Source organism: Sitodiplosis mosellana, unplaced genomic scaffold, assembly GCF_009176505.1.
Source record: "Sitodiplosis mosellana isolate CC-2019 unplaced genomic scaffold, AAFC_SMos_1.0 Smas_scaffold_61, whole genome shotgun sequence".
In the NCBI taxonomy this organism is placed as follows: Eukaryota; Metazoa; Arthropoda; class Insecta; order Diptera; family Cecidomyiidae; genus Sitodiplosis; species Sitodiplosis mosellana.
Genome location: NW_022595303.1, coordinates 586,518 through 604,495, shown reverse-complemented (window position 1 = coordinate 604,495; position 17,978 = coordinate 586,518). Strand labels below are relative to the sequence as shown.

The following is a 17,978-nucleotide window of genomic DNA, read 5'->3' as shown; positions in this document are numbered from 1 at the left end:
CATGAATTAGGGCTTGACCACATACATCGTGTTTGTAGATGAGAACCGCATTGTTTTGAAAATGATCTAGGCCGATCTGTGAGCTCTTTGGATTCGAATATTCACAAGTCCTCAGTAGTATAGTGGTTAGTATTCCCGCCTGTCACGCGGGCGACCAGGGTTCGATTCCCTGCTGGGGAGATTCTTTTTTTTCTCACCTCTTTTTGTCTCCTTCAATGTTCATCGCTGCCATCGTTTCGATGATTTTTGAATATTTTTTATAGAATTGAATTTAATTTGTTTTTATATCTTCAAGAAATATTAATTTAACTATCAATTGTTGTATGAATATTTTTCGAAAATATTTTAAATGCTTCTTCAACCACTTTCGTTTTGCAATTAAGGCCTCTCACCAAAACATTAGATTCATCGAAATATTTGTAATCAACTTCTGCTGCCTTTAGAGGGAACATACTCGATCAAGGTGAAGCATACATAAAAGAATCTTATTATGGAAATTATTATGCACTAGACTTTTTAAGCCATTTTTGAAACGAAATTCAAACAAATTTCGTTCGTTTTCATGTATAAACGTATATAACTTGCAAAAAGGAATGATGCAAAAAGGAATGTCATCGAGTCCGGCAGGATTCGAACCTGCAATCTCCTGATCCGTAGTCAGGCGCGTTATCCGTTGCGCCACGGACCCGTTTACACACAGATTCGTTCTAATGATCAAAGGTCACACTGTATCTAAATCATTAGAAGGATACACCATTTTTCATGAATTTGAAAAGCATCAGTTCAGTTTTTCTTCCGAATTCCGAGGAATTGATGTCGATTATGACATGTCACAGTGTATTTGATTGATCGATGCTCTGATTTCAGAGAACCTAGTAATTCCACTTCCATTGACCGATACGACTTTTTGACCATTCGACTTTTTTCGAATCAAACTACTTTCATTCGACTCGTTTGAATATTTCAAAAGCAATTCGACATTTGATATCTTTGTGTGCTATAAAATGCTGCTGCTGCTACTTTTCAACTATGAATATTTTCGAAATGAATATTGAAATATTTTATTTTAACCCATTTTGGCCCGCTGGTCGTTTTTCCGACCAGTGAAACGACCGTTGCTTCCCAGACTGATATCTCAGTTCCTAGGTGGTAAATTTGGTTACTTTTTTTTTTTAATTGAAGTTTGAAAGACGAACTATCCATTGGGAGTCAAAATAAAATGGAAAAAAAAAATCCAAGTTTTTCAAATCGAGCTACGAAAAAATGATGTTTTTTGGACCTTTTTTCACTCAGTAGATAAGAAAATTTGGAAAATAAAAAATGCAAAAGTAATGATGCAGATCTTTCATAAAAAGACCATATTTTTAGATACAATTCCTCTTCCGATATTTACTTCGTGATTTGTGTGCAGTACACGTGCGTAAAAATGGGTGGTCGGAAATCCGACCATTGGTCCTATATGTGATCAAAAGAGGAAGAAATCAATTTTTTTAGATACTTTTTAAAACATTGATATTTGATATGACAATCATTTGTTTAGTCATAAAACGATAAAAAATAAATAGAAATGTCTATTCTAACTTAATATTAAGTGAAAAATGAATTCATCATAAATTATTCCATTCATTTGTGGGCCTCTCAGAGTGTGAAACACTTTGCGTGTAGGTGAATGTTGCAACGTTTGCAAATCTGGTTTGTGTGTTTGTGGCAGTGCTTGCATCGACGACTTTTTCCATCTGGTGACCGTTCAATGAGATGACTTTTGACTGCGTCATTTACCAGTCCATCAGGTTCATAATCAGGATCGTCAATGTCATCATTCTCCATATCGACCTCGTCGTCACTGGCAAACTCTTTCTCGAAGGAAGTGATCAAGTGCTTGGTGATTTTGGAACGGAATTCGAGTTGTGATAACGGTTTGAACGGGTTGGCACTATTTTTAGCCACGAAACAATGCAATTTCCATGCATTAACCACTGCGGTGCTCAACTGCCACCACCATTTCTTGCCACGCACATTGACCCGATAGTTCGCTGCTGCATTGTCATGCAAATCCACGCCGCCCATGTGTTGATTGTAAGAATTGATAAGGTGCGGCTGATGAAATGCTGCGATTCGCTTTTGCTTTCGATCATACCGTCGGGTCGTTTTCAATGGCTCAATCGTTTCAAAGTTTGTGATCATGTTGACGTAAGCGTTATCGTTCCAACGTGCCATGAGAATTTTCGTTCGAAGTTTTCTCCGTTGGCCAACTGACTTAAAATCATTCAAAATGCATATTATGAATTCAAACGATTATGAAATGTGATAAAACACGTCTAAAACAACGATATTGATGGTAAAAATTAATTCTATGAATGTATTTTCATTCTTTCTTGAGGATTAAAAAAATTCAAAATTTCACCTACATTTGATTACATTAGGGACCGTTGGTCGGAAAAACGACCAGCACATTTTTGCTCATTCTGGCTAAGTGCGAAAAAAAATTATCAATCTGGAAAGTGGAAACTTCTTTTTTCGACTATATTATTCATATCTGAAAGTTTGAATCATTTTGAAAACAAAATAAGGATCGCGGTCCAAAATGGGTTAAAACAAAGAAAGCGATAAATTGATCACATTATTGGCGATAATTTTAACATCACCAATTGGCGATTGTAAATAGCTAAAATCGAAATGAAACGCTTCGTTTTTGTTTTTCAATTGAAAGATATCAATATGTCATTTTATCGACGAACGTTGACACAATTATTGATTTTCCAAGCGTAATACTTTTGAATGCTTTCAAACAAGTTGCTTGAAATAACTTTGCTCAAAAATTTAATTGAATTAATTTTTTCAATCGATTTTTTCAAAAATATTTTGAATTTTTTTTTCCAAAAAAACAAAATTCTTTCCAAATCAATGTAAAAATAGAAAAATGAATGAAAAATCAAGAGGTGAAAAAGATAAAATGAAAAAAAAAGTGCCAACGACACATGGTGTTCCCAGACGGTCACCCATTCAAGTACTAACCATGCTCAATGCAGCTTAACTTCAGTGATCGGACGAGAACTGGTGCTTTTTACATGATATGGTCGTTGACGAATGTAAACCGCTTTTGGTGTAAACCCATTTCATTAATTTTCGTTTGAAATTGGTTGTCATCCGAACAGAGCTGTTGAAATTCTCTAAAAATAGCGAATGCAAATCGTTTGTGCTAGAGCACATTCTACCAGATTAAACGATTTTCTACATTTAGTCTATGAATCCGAAAATTCGAATGATTAGTTTGATCCGTGTATATTTAAAATTGTGCGTGAGCAGTGCTCCCACATACAACCAATGAGTATAAACATTTTGCATCATTTTTTATATTGATGTATGTTTTTTTTGTGTATGAAAACTGTTCGTGTCAAATAAAATGACTAAAACATTAGGCATTCATATAAAAATAGATTGAAACGTAATGGCTAAACATGAATTTGTTTCGAGTTTTTTTTCGAAGAAGACCGTCTCAGACAGTAAAATTTACATTCTTTTCTGCGGAAATGTATGAAAATCGTCGAAAAAATCAGCTTCAAACATTTTAAAAGGCAAAAAGAGAAGAGAAAAAAAATAATCTCCCCAGCAGGGAATCGAACCCTGGTCGCCCGCGTGACAGGCGGGAATACTAACCACTATACTACTGAGGACTTGTGAATATTTGAATCCGTAGAGCTCAGAGATCGGTCCAGATCGATTCCAATCTCAATTATCACGTTCTGATACTCACAATTTAAGCAATTCATGTAATCGGTATCAGCCACGTGGTTTAGTAACACATATTCAAAGCCTGTAAATGCGTTGAACTTACACTGAATAGTTTTTGGTATGATTTTGTTATTTGATGGTGTTTTTTTGTGTGAAAGCGAATGAAAATTTTGTTAAAAGAACACCGAAAGTCGCTACTGAAGGAATTGAACTACTCATTTATATTGTAAAGGAGAATTCACTCATTTGCGTCCTTCTTTGAAAAATCTTGTTAAAAGATGCAAGAATACGTCTCTCTTCGAAAGAAACTCGTCTCTGTTTTACGATATAAAGTTATTTTTATTGAGCTCAAACAGCTGTTCAATGAAAACCATCAAATTTCACACGGTAATGATTGAAATGAGTACGCATCAAAACGGTTTACATTCGTCAACGACCATATCATGTAAAAAGCACCAGTTCTCGTCCGATCACTGAAGTTAAGCTGCATTGAGCATGGTTAGTACTTGAATGGGTGACCGTCTGGGAACACCATGTGTCGTTGGCACTTTTCTTTTTTTATTTCTTTTTTATTCTGCCCTTTTTTTGTCTCCTTTCTGTTTATTCTTTATATTTTTTTTCCATTCACATGTTCAATATTTTTTGATTTTTCGTTTTCCGAATGAAATCGGAATGAATTTTAAGGGTGTAAAAGTTCATCGGCTAGGCTAATATTTGAACAGAACAACACCTTTTAATGAATAAATTCCAAATGATTATATTTTTCAATCGTTATTAAAATATGAACATTTCACTTTAACCCCACCATGAACAGATACTCAATGGAGGTACATTTGGTGCACTTTAATTCAAAATACGGTAATTTACAAACGGCTGTGACCAAAAGAGATGGTTTAGCTGTGGTTGCTTTCTTTATTCAGGCCATGGGAGATGTAAAATGCGATTTATTTGCCCAAATCACCGATCATATCGAACAGATTCAAGAACCAAAATCAAAATGTGCCTTGAATTCAGGTGATTTACTGCTCATTTTAAGTCAGTGGACACATTTAGCGTGTTTTCAGCGCGGTTTTCAGTTTAAAAGACATTTCACAAAAGTAGTTTTTGTCTCGAATAAACTTATAAAAACATAATTTGTCTTTAAAATTCAAAATATTTCTCTTGCTATTCATTTCCAGACTGTTTGCAATGGATGTCATTGCAAGAGTTGGATAAACACTATTTTACATACCGTGGATCATTGACGACATCACCATATAATGAGTGTGTTACATGGATTATTTATCGAACGCCGATATATGTGTCGCAGCAACAGGTTTCAATTTATAGTTCATTTTTCAGTCAATTTGAAATGATTTACGTGTATTTCATTGCAAGGTTTCCGTATTCCGTGACTTGTGGTCGATAGACCAAACGAAGAGAATCATAAGAAATTGTCGCCCCATTCAAATAAACCGTGTGCCATCAGTCATTTTCACACGCAACATTCAGCTCAAGTCGAAATTGTAGCACAACACGAACCGAGTTCAGTGCAAATGCCATAGCCATAGAAAATTGGAAAGTAATTTTCGGCTCATTAAACATTCAACAGCACCATTTGTGGATTCTTAGCAGCACTTGATATAAAATTTATTATGTCGAATTACACGTTTGTTATAAATAAAGAAATATTCTGTGCATTTGGTATGTGTTGTTCAATTTTTTGGCTGAATTATACATGTTCCGAGCGTAGCATGTTTCAGAGCGTATAAACCATAGCTACGATTATACGTATTTTCATCGAAAATACTCATTTGAAGATTTGTTTGGAACATTTGAACTGGAGAAGTATGGACTACAAGAATTTTACCTCAATTATTGAGCTTGGAGTTTTTTTGCTCCAATTACTGGGCAATCTTATGGATCAGGTGGATCCGATAGGATCCAATGTGTTCCGGAAGTAATATGAATGGATTTGGAAGTAAAGTCAATTGAGAAAATTCCTTCTGTTCTCATTCTATTCGGCTTGATAAATCGCATTATTTCTTGCCGAATTTCGCTTGGATCAATCGAATTCGATCAAATTTGACTGGGCAAATCTGGAAGGAAATATGCATAGTATGCATACTGCGAGCTCGATAAATGCTTCTTTTTTTTAAAACTCACTATTATGAACAACAGCTACTCATAGCTCAAGCCATGATGACAGCTCTGTTCTCAACCATCAAAATCTTCGAAAATTGAAAAAAGTTCCCCCAAAACAAATAACATGTAAGTAAAGAACCGCGATGGGACATAAAATAACACATAAGTCAACATCAATATCTCTCAGAAATTAATGTCGTAATAAATCAGTCAATACTTTACTCCATACTGTTAGTCAATAATTCTTTGTGAATCCAAGAGACAAAAAATTGAAGAAAATTTTGCGAATTGAGCATCTTTGCGTTTGAATATGAACATTTTGAAAAAAAGCTTCTTTAGAAAATTGTTAAACTCTTTATTTACTCTCTCCCGTTTTGGATGCATGCTCGTTATTAGAGCGAATTGTTTGTTATTCGAAAATCGAAATCATTTCAAACGTATTCCGCAAAATTTACTGTTCTAGAGTGTCATCTATTTGAAATTTAGACATTTGTCCCACTCAGACACCTACACACTGCTGGCACCACTTTTGGCAATATGCTGTACTTGGGCGCATTTATTGTTGTAAATATCCAAACACTTTACATGTGTAGAATATTTTTTGTTGTAAATTCCAATTAAATTAAGTAGCTATTTTCGTGCATTTTTTTTTCTATTCCAAACATTTATTTGATCAAGTGATTCCGTATAAGTCGACTTTTTTGCAGACGTAATTTGTTTAATTCTGATTAGAAAGAACATGTCAAATTGTTCTATGTGTGTGAAGTTGTTTGTTTAACAAAAATACGTAAATCCCTTTGTTTTCCAAATAAAGTACATACATGTTTACTAATGGTCCGATGAGCGCACTGTCAAAAAAAATCATTTGTTGTTCCTCAAATTGCATCTGTGATATGAAAATGAGATAAATCAATAAATATTGGGAAATGATCGGTAGGAATATAATATTCAGTGAAGTGAACACAATGAATTTGAACGTATTTTTTCGTAGGTTCTTTTTTCAATGAATTTAAAACAATTTCAAATTTGTTGGTATTATAGAGTGTTATACTATACTATAAACGTTATTTCAGTCATTTTCACCAAAAAAATAACCGTCTCAACACTTTCTTCCGAATTTAGTCGTTATTTTTGCGGTAGTTTCAACAGAAGCAGGACTATTGGATCCATTGGACATTTTTGGTCGATTGGTAATTTTTATGAAGAGTATTTTTAGAGTGATCCGAAGGAAAATATTGACTATGAATCGACTCTATGTTATGGAGATGCAACCCGTGGGAAAATATTTTGGGACATTGTCGACTGGCTAAAAGTGATCATTCAGTAGACAAACATTGATCACAGTTAACAGTAATCACAAATTGAATGCAGTTAAAATCGTCTCAAATTAAGCGATTGGTCAAAAGTACAGATTAACCGTAGCACTAACAATCTGTGCCATTTTTCATAAGGTCTCTCCACTCGTATCAACTTTTTATTATGAATGTTAAGTTGCGTGCAACGCCCTTCAATGTAAAAACAATTAAAGTGGAGGATGATACACGAGATTCATCTGTACTTTAATCGTAGTCGACTGTTTTTCATACAAATCACCTGCTCAGTTAACTAAAATCGGTTATTATTAGGTGAAGAAAAAAGTTTTAAAAGATTTTTTTATGAAAAGATACATTTATTTCAAGATAAAATGAATGAGTACATTAACCAATGTATTGGCCATCGTTAGCTATGACTTCTAGCCATCTTTCTGGCAACTTGTGGATTCCTCGTTTGAAGAAGTCCTCGTCTTTTGAGGTTATGTAGTCATCAACCCATTTTCGCACTTCTTCAACATTTCGAAAGCGTACTTCGGACAGGGCCATTTGCATCGAACGGAAAAGGTAGTAGTCAGAAGGAGCAAGGTCTGGAGAGTTCGCGGGCTGACCAAGCCGGTCCCGTCCGAAGCCGTCCTTAGAAATATTTGATTTGTTCTATGAAATGTCACTGATCCATTTTTCGCGAAAAAACGACTTTTTTGTGTCATGGGTCAAATTTTTGTGGTTCTGCTGTCAATAATTGATATATGCCAATTGATTATTATTAGGAACGAGTAATTCTATTATTTTGATAAATTTACGCCACCCCTACACCCCTACTACCCCCTCCAGCCCCCAAAAATGAAAAAAATGCATTTTTCAGTGATGAACTTACAGCGCCCTCTATAGTGACAAGGAGCAGCGATCTAAGAATGGTTTTTTCTGCTTGACTCTATCGAGAATGGTTCAATCTTCATTATTAGTGCACACTTGATGCAAGGATATCCGCTTTTTCTTCGAATTATAGAAGAAAAGTAAAACTTCCCGCAAACGCTGTTTTTTGGCACGTATGTTGACATGATTGAAGGCGAAAAAAATTGTGTTGTTTACACTTTGGCAATTTGACACATACTGAAAAGTAGTGTCACTTGACGTAGCTTCAACGTGAATATAATTACAGTATGGCCAGATGCGATATAATACAAGTTCCGCCATTTGGCAAAAATCCTTTAAAACTTTTTTCTTCACCCAATAGTTAATTTTAGTTACAGTCAGTCATTCATTTGTTTTCCAAACGGGAAATCTCAGCTGACGAAGTTATTTTCATTTGACAAATGTGTATTTCATGGGCAATTTCATGGGCGATATCATGGGCAATTTCATAAAAAATTCCGCTCTTTCTAGTAGAATTGGTTTTTTTACTTACAAGATAAACATCGAAATTACATCACCTTCCGTTTTCTTTTTTCAAATCTAGACACACAGTCAGAAGGAAAAGGGAATCGAATCACAAAATAATGGATTTTTCAATTTAAAGGTAGAAAAAGCAAAAAACGGACGACACATCGCGGAAGATGATGAATTTTGGGTAAGTCAATTGAATTATATCTTATATCAAAATTTATGGTTTTTGCTCTTCATCATAATAATGATCATAACCAATTTAATTCTGGAACAATATTACAGCAGATATAGCTCAGAATTTGTTTGTCGATTGAATTTCTTAGACATAGGTCAGATTTGTTCTATTTGCTTTTATTTTTCTTCATAATATCTCAAAAGAAACGTTTCGTCTCCTGTTAAATACCATTTTTCTATCCATTCAACAGGTTCAATCGCCAATTTCGATCTCATCGCATAGTTGCAACACCTTGCGAAATGTAAAACCATTGAGTTATAATGATCACTGGAAAAAAGACGGGGCAGCATATATTGAAGACACGGGAACATCTGCGAAAATAACATTCAAAGGTCGAAGGAAACAGCCCTACATAAGCGGTGGTCTTTTGAATCACAATGAACGTTACATTTTTGAACAGATGCACTTACACTGGGGAGAACGAGACGATATTGGATCTGAACATATCATCGATGGAAAAACGTAGGTTGTTTTACACGTTTAAAGATTTTTTGAATGATTTTCACTATAGAAAATATCTATTAGCATATAAGTTTAGTATAAATACATATTGATGAATTGTTGTGTTGGCAATTGAGTCAGCGTTGAAGATTACAATAAACTTTGACTAGAACTAATTATAAGTTATTTAAATCGAAGCAACTTAAAAGAAACTCCTTTGAAATGGTAGACATTCTTTCATCACGACATCATTGATTTGGTTTCGCACAGCTACTCAATGGAGGCGCATCTGGTGCATTTCAACGAAAAATACGGCAGTTTTGATGAAGCAGTCAATGAGAAAGATGGCATTGTTGTGGTTTCGTTTTTGATTCAAGCTTCCGGAAATGAGAAAAACGCTCTGTTTGCCAAAATCACAGATCGCATTCAAAGTATACAGGAGCTACATGCAAAGTCCTATATCGATTCAGGTGATTTACAATCGCTTTATTTTTGGAAAATGAATTTTTGTGAATTTTCAAAGAGTTTTTGATGATATTTCTGTGATTTTTTTGTGAATTATCTTGGTTTTCGGACTTTTATTGAAATTTAGTAACTTTTTGATGTTTCCTAACCTTTATTTTGGCGATTTTTGGCGATTTTCAATAGATTTCTTGCGATTCTTCGTTTTGTTGATTCTCCTCATCGATGTCATCGAAACAAAAAATTCACGAAAGACAAATTAAAATATTCACCACCAAAAATTTATGCTGAAAAATGAGTTAAAAAACAAAATTTCATTTCTAGACTGTTTACGATGGCTATCATCACAAGAGTTAAATAAAAATTACTTCACCTACCATGGATCATTGACAACGCCGCCATATAATGAGTCTGTCACCTGGATAATTTACCGCACGCCGGTGCTTGTGTCAAAACAACAGGTACACACATTTTAAAATATTTAAAGTTTAAAATCGTTTTTTTTTTTACATTTTAATCGTTTTCGATAAAAGGTGGCCGCTTTCCGTAATTTACGTTCAGCTGACAACATACATAGAATCACGAAAAATTGCCGCTCCATCCAAACACCAATCAAACGTCCCACAATCATTTTTACTGGCAGACCATAAGCTGTGTTGCACTTGCCGCTTTTGAATTGACGTCAGTGAGAAAATTTCATACACGATTTTAATGTTACATCCCATTAAAAATGTAAATGATTAAAATAAATCAAATATTCCCGCCATAAATGAAAACGCCTTTGTCTTGTAATTTCAAAGCAAAAGGAAACGTTTGCAGTGTGTTAAAAGCCTTTCTTTGGACAAGACTGCATCGTTGCATTGATCACATCGGATGATTTTAGTTGTTTGAATTTTGAAATTCGGTTCAGTAAGTCGAATGAAAATGTTCGGTTTTCACCTTTAGAAATCAGACGATTGGTCGAAGATTGTTTCATTCAAATCAAAATAAACTCGGAGACCCTTCAAAGTGATAACTGAACAGTACTTGGTTTTATATAAAACTTGTTGAATTCTTGAATCCTGTGAAACGAAATTTTTGGAAACATGAAGCTAAAAATAGTTAATGTCATCATAGGTAATCGTAAACAATTACTTGTCCGGATTTCCATATAATGCGTAAAAGTATATTGTAACACTTTTATATCGCACTTAGTTCTGATCGTTGTGGTCTTGGCGGAATCAGCTCTCTTTGAAGCTATTAAACCATTGGATGAGGTAGTCACTTTTGATAGTATCACTAAATTGAATTGAAAGGAAAATTTATTGGAAAATAAAAAAAAATACAATAAAAAACAGCATCAAAATCAATACATTTCTTCACCTACATTTAGGAAAATGAAGGAGCTTTAAACACCTCGAATATCGAGAATAATGTGAGTATTTGGAATTTGTAGAACTTTTTGGTTCATTGATCAAAATTTGCTTATTTCGATCGAAATTTCTCTCATTTTCATCGAAAAAAAACTTCTCAAAAATGGTCATAAACTCCAAAAGGTCCAGTCACCGATTGCGATCACGTTGCAAAGTGCAAAAGTCCTTGAGAGTGAGTTTCAACCGTTGGAATTTCACGGTCATTGGGAAAAAGATGGAGATGCATTCATCGAAAACACCGGTCGATATGCGGAGATAATGTTTGAAAATCGCACGGAGCGACCGTACATTGATGGTGGACTTTTACCGCCAACTGAACGCTACGTTTTTGAGCAGATGCACTTTCATTGGGGAGAGAGTGATAGTGTGGGTTCTGAGCATGTCATCGATGGAAAAACGTGAGTAAATGCACTTCTTTAAGTCTCATATGGTGGGATGAGTGTATTGACAACATATTTAGTAAACACGTTGTGATAGAGTGTTTCGTCCTAATTCTGTGGCTTTTTTTCATGTTCTTGTGGTTAATTTACATTTTAGCTATTCAATGGAAGTCCATTTGGTCCACTTCAACTTAAAATATGGCAATTTCAAATTGGCAATCAATAAAAAAGACGGTGTAGCTGTGGTTGCCTTCTTTATTCAAGCTTCAGAATATGAAAAATGTGAATTATTCGGCAAAATCACCGATCAAATCCACAATATTCGCGAATTATATTCAAAAACACCGTTGGAATCAGGTGACGATGCTTAAAATCAGATGCCTCTCAATATACAAATCTAAGCTCTGCAATTTTATTGCAATTTTGAGCTCTGATTAAGAATGTCTTTTGAAATACTTTTCGTTTTTTTTTTTTGCAATATTAAACGAAGAGGAAAATATTTTTGAACAGAAATGGTAAAAACCGGAAAAAATCCATAATTTCTATTGCAGACTGTTTAGAATGGATGTCATTACAAGAGCTGGATAAACATTATTTCACCTACCATGGATCATTAACGACTGAGCCATATAATGAGTGTGTCACATGGATAATTTACCGCACGCCAGTGTTTGTTTCAAAGCAACAAGTTTGTATACAACACGATTCAAATTGTCTAGTTTATATTTTGTTAAAGGTTTTTTACAATTTATTTTCCAATAAATTTTTTAAATTGGTCGATTACATTCATAGGTTGCTGCTTTCCGTGACTTACAGTCTACTGACAACACGAATAAAATTACGAAAAATTGTCGCTCCATTCAAACACCTGTGCAGATGCCGCCGGTTATTTTCACCGGTACCGTCTAGGTCAAGTTTAGTTCCCCTCAACTTGCTACTGAAGTCGAGTTCACAGCAAGTGTTCGAGACCGAATTATTGGACGGGTGTGAATATGGAAAATTGATGTGTAAACAACAACGACTGTGTACACATTTGTACTGTGAATGATTTATGGATTTCATAATAGTTATTATTAGCTTTTGAGTGGAGACAATTGACCAAGATAAATAAACTTTAACGCTTTGGAAAGAAGAATAAAAAAAAATTGACTGACGATTATTGATCAAATAAAAATTATGGTTTGATTTGCATTAAAAGTGACATTACATATATATTTCTGAGTTATTTTAGGACATTTTAGGAACATAACAGTAAATCCATTATTATTGCCATCAAAGTGGTTTTCTACGCGTTTCATCAGTTTTGATGATGATCTAAAACCAATTTTGCGAGAAAAAAAAAGTTTTCGGGACCAATTCCTATACTTTCCCTTGACACGGTGTGTACGGAAAAGTGAAATGTCGATGTGAATCAAAATACTCTATCGCAGTATTACAATCAAGGAACAAACACTGGTCTTGATTTGCTTTTGGATGCTATTGACCTATGCTTCGGGTGTATTGGAGCCATAGAATCGAAATGTGCGTTCCAATTTACATATCAATTTGATGAGTCTGGAAAAACCGTGACGCAAACGAATCTGATGAATAGAAGAGGAAACACAATCCAGTCGAAAATTTACTGGGTGTTTTCAAAAAAATTGATTTGGTTGTATACAAATGATGTTTTTATCAATTCTCAAACCGGTGCTAAACGGGATTATATCATTTCGGTACCCGTGTGCGAATATTTTAACTGACCAGTCAGGTAACTAATTTCGGACAAAAATGACCTACTTTGATTGACATATTTTAGTACAACGTGTAGTGTAAGTCTATCAAAGTTAACTGGAAACGTTTAAAGTTACACGTCAAAATAAATTGCTTATTTTGGGACAAAGTGATTTTCTTCATACAAAACCATAAATTCAATCAACTACAGTCAACTGAATCTAAAGTCAGTCAGTCATTTTTTTCTTCTCACACGGGTATGCTCGCTCAAATCACACAATCAAAAATTGAAACAGGAAAAACTAGACACCCATCATCCGTTGAACCCGTGCAAATGATGTGATAATAATCCGAAAATTCTGTTTCGTCATTCTATAAAAGAGTTGTGCCAAAATTCGATGTGATTAGACTGAAAATCATCGTTGAAACAGACAGTTCGTCAGAGAAAATAGAAATTTCAAAATGAATTTTTTTGTTGCTTTCGTTGTCTTTTGTGCAGTCATTGCCGGTGTAATGGCAACTCCTTTCCGTAAGTTTGAAAAAGAAAATGTTTGGTTCTCGCTGTAATTTACAAAATCAATTTATTCGGAGCGATGAGAGTTTGTAGAATGTGATAATTGTGATTGTTATTCGTGTTCTTTTATGATGATATTCGGGGTTTCGAGTTTTGACACACAGGAAGCTCTCCTTTCAATTAACTTCAAACCGGGCAAGTGGGTCCGTTGTGGTCCAAGTGGTGGTTTTTCAATAAATAAATATATAAAAACGATATTCTTGTGCAGAAAAGGTGCTGCATATTGTATTCTTTGATCCTTTCCACGTATTACAACCAAAAACGAAAATTAAACATCGAACATTAGATGGCATTTTGTGGAGCTAAATATATTTGATCACCAGCGGGCAAATTGGACCAAAATGGTCCCATGGCTTTATGGCTGTAAAATTGGGAATACATAATATATCATCCAAAGTAGTATTATTCCGAAAACTAGAAAGATGATTCTTTCCAATGCGCAATATACCAATAAAATTGGATGAACCTTAGAAAAGTTACAGAGACATGTATTCATTTGAATTTTTGTCAAATGTCAAAAACTGCATAAAAATAGCCATTTCTCCACCAAAAATGATAATATTTTCTGTGTAAAAAGCAATTTATCATAAAAAGTAACTCCTTTTTATATACTTATATAGTGGGGAAGTAGAAAGATGCATCATTCAAACGTGGCATGCTTTAACAAAATTAGTTCAGCATCAGTAGAGCTATGGAGGTGTATAGATAATTTAGACAAAAAAAATCAGAGTTATTATTTATTCATTTTAGCGTCTGCTCAAATAAGCTGACGATTCAGGTTCACAAAAGTTTTTACAAGTTTTTACAGTATAAAGAGAATTTTCCATTTGAAAAAACAGTTTTACATAACAGCTGAGTTAGTATGGATCAGTTCAGTTCAATATAAAATAGAATATAATTGTTTCCAATTAAAAAGGTAATAAATAAACTACTATAAATACTAAAAGGTAAATAAATAGCTCTTGGAAATAGAGATAAAAATAAAAATAGAAATAAATAGTTAAATTAGATCTGTTTCATACATCATTGGTTTTGTAACTCATTGGCTACTTCTCAATCTTGTTAGATCACCAAATGCGGAGTCTGGAAGCTTTAGTAGCTTTTTTATAAATTCGGAAAACGGTAACGTTGGGTCAATAAATAGTTTAGCAAAATTGAATACCCGGCATGCATAGTTTAAAGGGGCATTAAGTCCATATTCCGTTGATGAGCACCTAAGACTGATGAATTCTGGGTTACGAAATGTACGAATGCCTATGTTAAGATTCAATTTGCTCCTCAGTGTAGGTGAATCCATTTGGCCGGATATTATTTTCTTGATGAACAGTATCGATGCGTTGATTTTTCGCCTAACCAGAGTATCGAGATTTAGTTCAGCTCGCCATATGAATGTGTGGGCGCAAAAGAGCAACTTAGATTCGGAGCATTTTAAAGTGTAACATCTCCATAAAAACATTTTGTATGGAGATGTTACACTTTAAAATACTGCGAATCTAAGTTGCTCTTTTGCGCTCACGCATTAATATCTCTGTTGGTTTTCATTCGATTTTATCGGCATATGATACGTTTGAGAGATGCATCTTTCCAGCTTCCAGCACAGTCTCACTTTTGAAGATATATTGTGTTTTTTTTTCAATTTTACAGCCATAAAACTATGGATCCACTTTGGTCCACCTTACCCGACAACTTAAGTTATTTAGCTTGCCCGTCTGCGAATTAATAATTTTGTGATTGAAGTTTTAGCACGAGAAGATACTCCGGATGTAAATTCCACAAATCACAGTCACTGTTTTGGTTGTTCATGCCCTGGAAATGGGTAGAACGTAAACTTTTTTTTCTCTTTAATGTTGTATTTTATTCGCAATAATATGCCTCTTACACGAGTTCATGACTTTCTGTTAAAGTACACATAAATCCCGTGTATCATCTCCACTTGTATTGTTTTTTTACATTGAAGGGCGTTGCACGCACCTTAACATTCACAATACAAACTCAATGCGAGTGGAGACGCCTTATGAAAAATGGCACAGATTGCTAGTGCTAAGGTTTATCTGTACTTTGAGATCCATTCATTATTATTTGTAACCCAATAGCACCATGAACGTTCATCGTTCATCAAATTACTCTTGTTTACTCAGTTTGAAACCAAAACCAATGAAATATTACAACTATTTCAGCACAATCGGATAATACTACAGTCAGTGAATCCATTGAGGTTTGTCGCCCAAACTCATGTGGTTTGAATGCCGAATGCCGAGTCGTTAACCATAATCCAATTTGTACTTGCTTGCCTCGATACACGGGCAGCGCTCTCGTTAGTTGTCATCCAATTGGTAAGACAATGATCATGATCATCAATGGTCTTTTGACAAGACATCACTCAAAATTAACAATAATAACTTAACAGGGATTGAAACCAGACCAAACCAAACCGAATATTTGGTTTAAGTGTTTGAACAAACCGAACCATTCGGAACGTTCTGAAAAATGGTTTGTATGGCATTCAGAAACGTTTATACTGTATACAAAACTAACACAGTGACAACACGGTTTAACGTTGCTTATACAAATCATTCTCAAAACGTTCCGCTTGATATGGTTTGCTCCGATGAACAGAGAGCAAAGCAGTGAGACCGTTCCGAAATCGGTTTGTATGAGAAACGTCAAACAGTTTTCGGTCCCTGTAACTTAATAACATTGCAATGAAACTGACTTATCTCTTTATCCATTAAACTTCGTGCATTATTAACCTATTCACCCTTTTCCACATATCAAAGTTGAACAAACGCCGCCGTTTGTTGAAGAAGATTATGTGAACCCGTGTTTGAGCTCGCCGTGTGGCTCGAACGCTGAATGCCGTTTTAATGGAAATAATTACACTTGCAATTGCTTGCCTGATTTCATCGGTCAAGCTCCCAATTGCAGACCTGAGTGTGTGAAAAATTCGGAATGCGCCAATCACCTTGCTTGTGTCAATCGACACTGCAAAGATCCTTGCGCGAACGGAGTGTGTGGCCAAAATGCCGAGTGTCATGTTGTCAGTCATACACCGATTTGCGAATGCTTTAGAGGCTATGTTGGCGATCCATTTGTTCAATGTTCGGTCAAAGAAACTCCAATTCATTATGATCAAATCAATCCGTGCTCTCCAAATCCATGCTCAGCGAACGCTGTGTGTCGAGAACAAAACGGCGCCGGCTCGTGTCAATGTTTGCCAGAATATATTGGCAATCCATACGAAGGTTGTCGACCAGAATGTACATTGAGCACCGATTGCCCGTCAAGTAAGGCGTGTGAGAGAAATAAATGCGTTGATCCATGCCCCGGAGTGTGTGGTGTTCAGGCTGATTGTCAAGTGATGAACCATTTACCAACTTGCGTATGCCGACCTGGTTTCACGGGAGACTCTTATCGATACTGCTCTCCCATTATTCAACAAGCTGAACGTAGGTTTCCCGAAGCGAAGATTTATAAGATAATTTAACACCGTGTCGTAGAAACAGTGAAATTCGTGCTTAAATGCTATGTCACGTGGTTAAATTCTCATATAATCGCTTGAAATTCGTTTTTGCAAAATCGATGCTTATTCGAATCTAAACAATAATTGTCCATTAGCAACTGCTCCTGAACCATCCAACTCTTGCCGTCCAAGCCCGTGCGGCCCTAACAGTCAATGCAAAAATAATAACGGCGTTTCGAATTGCTCATGCTTGCCTGGTTTTGTTGGAAATGCTCCAGCTTGTAGGCCAGAGTGTGTCCATTCGATAAGGCTTGTGTTAACCAGAAATGTGTTAACCCTTGCTCGAATATCTGTGGATCAAATGCTGACTGTCGCGTGAAAAATCATAGCCCAATTTGTACATGCAGAAACGGTTACACTGGAAATCCATTCACTATTTGTAGTCCAATACCACGTATGTCATTTTCCGAAAGTTCGAAAATCAAATTTCGTTTTTCACTTTGATAATAACATTGTGTATAACATTTCAGCGCCTCAAGATACACCTGTTTCCGTCGCCCACCCATGCCATCCAAGTCCGTGCGGCCCTAACAGTCAATGCCAAGTAATTGGCGACTATCCGCAATGCTTTTGTTTGCCAAATTATTATGGTTCACCACCGAACTGTCACCATGAATGTGTTCTCAATTCCGACTGCCCAAGTAACAAAGCGGAGTGTATTTTTAACAACGATTGCTCAAGAGACAAGGCTT

The 17,978-nt window shown here is 35.3% G+C and overlaps 3 protein-coding genes and 5 non-coding genes across 8 annotated transcripts in view; 5 read left to right on the top strand and 3 right to left on the bottom strand.

Moving 5' to 3' along the window:
- Window positions 1–10,340, top strand: part of LOC129570527 (uncharacterized) — a 71,386-nt gene extending 61,046 nt beyond the window's left edge. The window contains exons 3-12 of the mRNA XM_055450176.1: window positions 4,547–4,746; window positions 4,911–5,047; window positions 5,110–5,237; window positions 5,324–5,415; window positions 6,979–7,046; window positions 8,626–8,736; window positions 8,978–9,249; window positions 9,499–9,698; window positions 10,015–10,151; window positions 10,224–10,340. Coding sequence (XP_055306151.1) covers window positions 4,547–4,746; window positions 4,911–5,047; window positions 5,110–5,237; window positions 5,324–5,415; window positions 6,979–7,046; window positions 8,626–8,736; window positions 8,978–9,249; window positions 9,499–9,698; window positions 10,015–10,151; window positions 10,224–10,340 — 1,462 coding nt within the window. The remainder of the gene's footprint in view (window positions 1–4,546; window positions 4,747–4,910; window positions 5,048–5,109; window positions 5,238–5,323; window positions 5,416–6,978; window positions 7,047–8,625; window positions 8,737–8,977; window positions 9,250–9,498; window positions 9,699–10,014; window positions 10,152–10,223) is intronic.
- On the top strand, window positions 109–180 carry Trnad-guc (transfer RNA aspartic acid (anticodon GUC)). The gene has a single exon. It is a non-coding gene; the product is annotated as a tRNA-Asp (tRNA).
- Trnar-acg (transfer RNA arginine (anticodon ACG)) lies at window positions 616–688 on the bottom strand. Its single transcript has one exon. It is a non-coding gene; the product is annotated as a tRNA-Arg (tRNA).
- Window positions 2,967–3,085, bottom strand: LOC129570633 (5S ribosomal RNA). Its single transcript, XR_008688149.1, has one exon. It is a non-coding gene; the product is annotated as a 5S ribosomal RNA (ribosomal RNA).
- Trnad-guc (transfer RNA aspartic acid (anticodon GUC)) lies at window positions 3,603–3,674 on the bottom strand. The gene has a single exon. It is a non-coding gene; the product is annotated as a tRNA-Asp (tRNA).
- On the top strand, window positions 4,161–4,279 carry LOC129570632 (5S ribosomal RNA). Its single transcript, XR_008688148.1, has one exon. It is a non-coding gene; the product is annotated as a 5S ribosomal RNA (ribosomal RNA).
- Window positions 10,341–11,360: 1,020 nt separating the features above from the next.
- Window positions 11,361–12,391, top strand: LOC129570526 (carbonic anhydrase 1-like). The gene is made up of 4 exons (XM_055450175.1): window positions 11,361–11,500; window positions 11,640–11,839; window positions 12,034–12,170; window positions 12,275–12,391. Exons 1-4 carry the CDS (start codon window positions 11,361–11,363, stop codon window positions 12,389–12,391), a joined length of 594 nt encoding a protein of 197 aa, XP_055306150.1.
- A 1,299-nt stretch (window positions 12,392–13,690) lies between these two features.
- On the top strand, window positions 13,691–17,605 carry LOC129570525 (adhesive plaque matrix protein 2-like). The gene is made up of 4 exons (XM_055450174.1): window positions 13,691–13,721; window positions 15,944–16,099; window positions 16,544–17,212; window positions 17,382–17,605. The coding sequence occupies exons 1-4, from the start codon at window positions 13,706–13,708 to the stop codon at window positions 17,603–17,605; spliced, it is 1,065 nt and encodes a 354-aa protein (XP_055306149.1). The 5' UTR covers window positions 13,691–13,705.
- The last annotated feature ends 373 nt before the right edge of the window (window positions 17,606–17,978 follow it).

What these genes read in the sequence shown, in the direction of transcription:
- LOC129570525 (XM_055450174.1), top strand. An exon ending in CGTTAGTTGTCATCCAATTG is followed by an intron (nt 16,100 to 16,543) that starts GTAAGACAATGA and finishes CACATATCAAAG; the next exon opens with TTGAACAAACGCCGCCGTTT. An exon ending in CATTATTCAACAAGCTGAAC is followed by an intron (nt 17,213 to 17,381) that starts GTAGGTTTCCCG and finishes ATTGTCCATTAG; the next exon opens with CAACTGCTCCTGAACCATCC.
- LOC129570526 (XM_055450175.1), top strand. Translation starts at nt 11,361, where the DNA reads ATGTTTGAAAATCGCACGGAGCGACCGTACATTGATGGTGGACTTTTA. An exon ending in AAAAACACCGTTGGAATCAG is followed by an intron (nt 11,840 to 12,033) that starts GTGACGATGCTT and finishes TTTCTATTGCAG; the next exon opens with ACTGTTTAGAATGGATGTCA. An exon ending in TGTTTGTTTCAAAGCAACAA is followed by an intron (nt 12,171 to 12,274) that starts GTTTGTATACAA and finishes TTACATTCATAG; the next exon opens with GTTGCTGCTTTCCGTGACTT.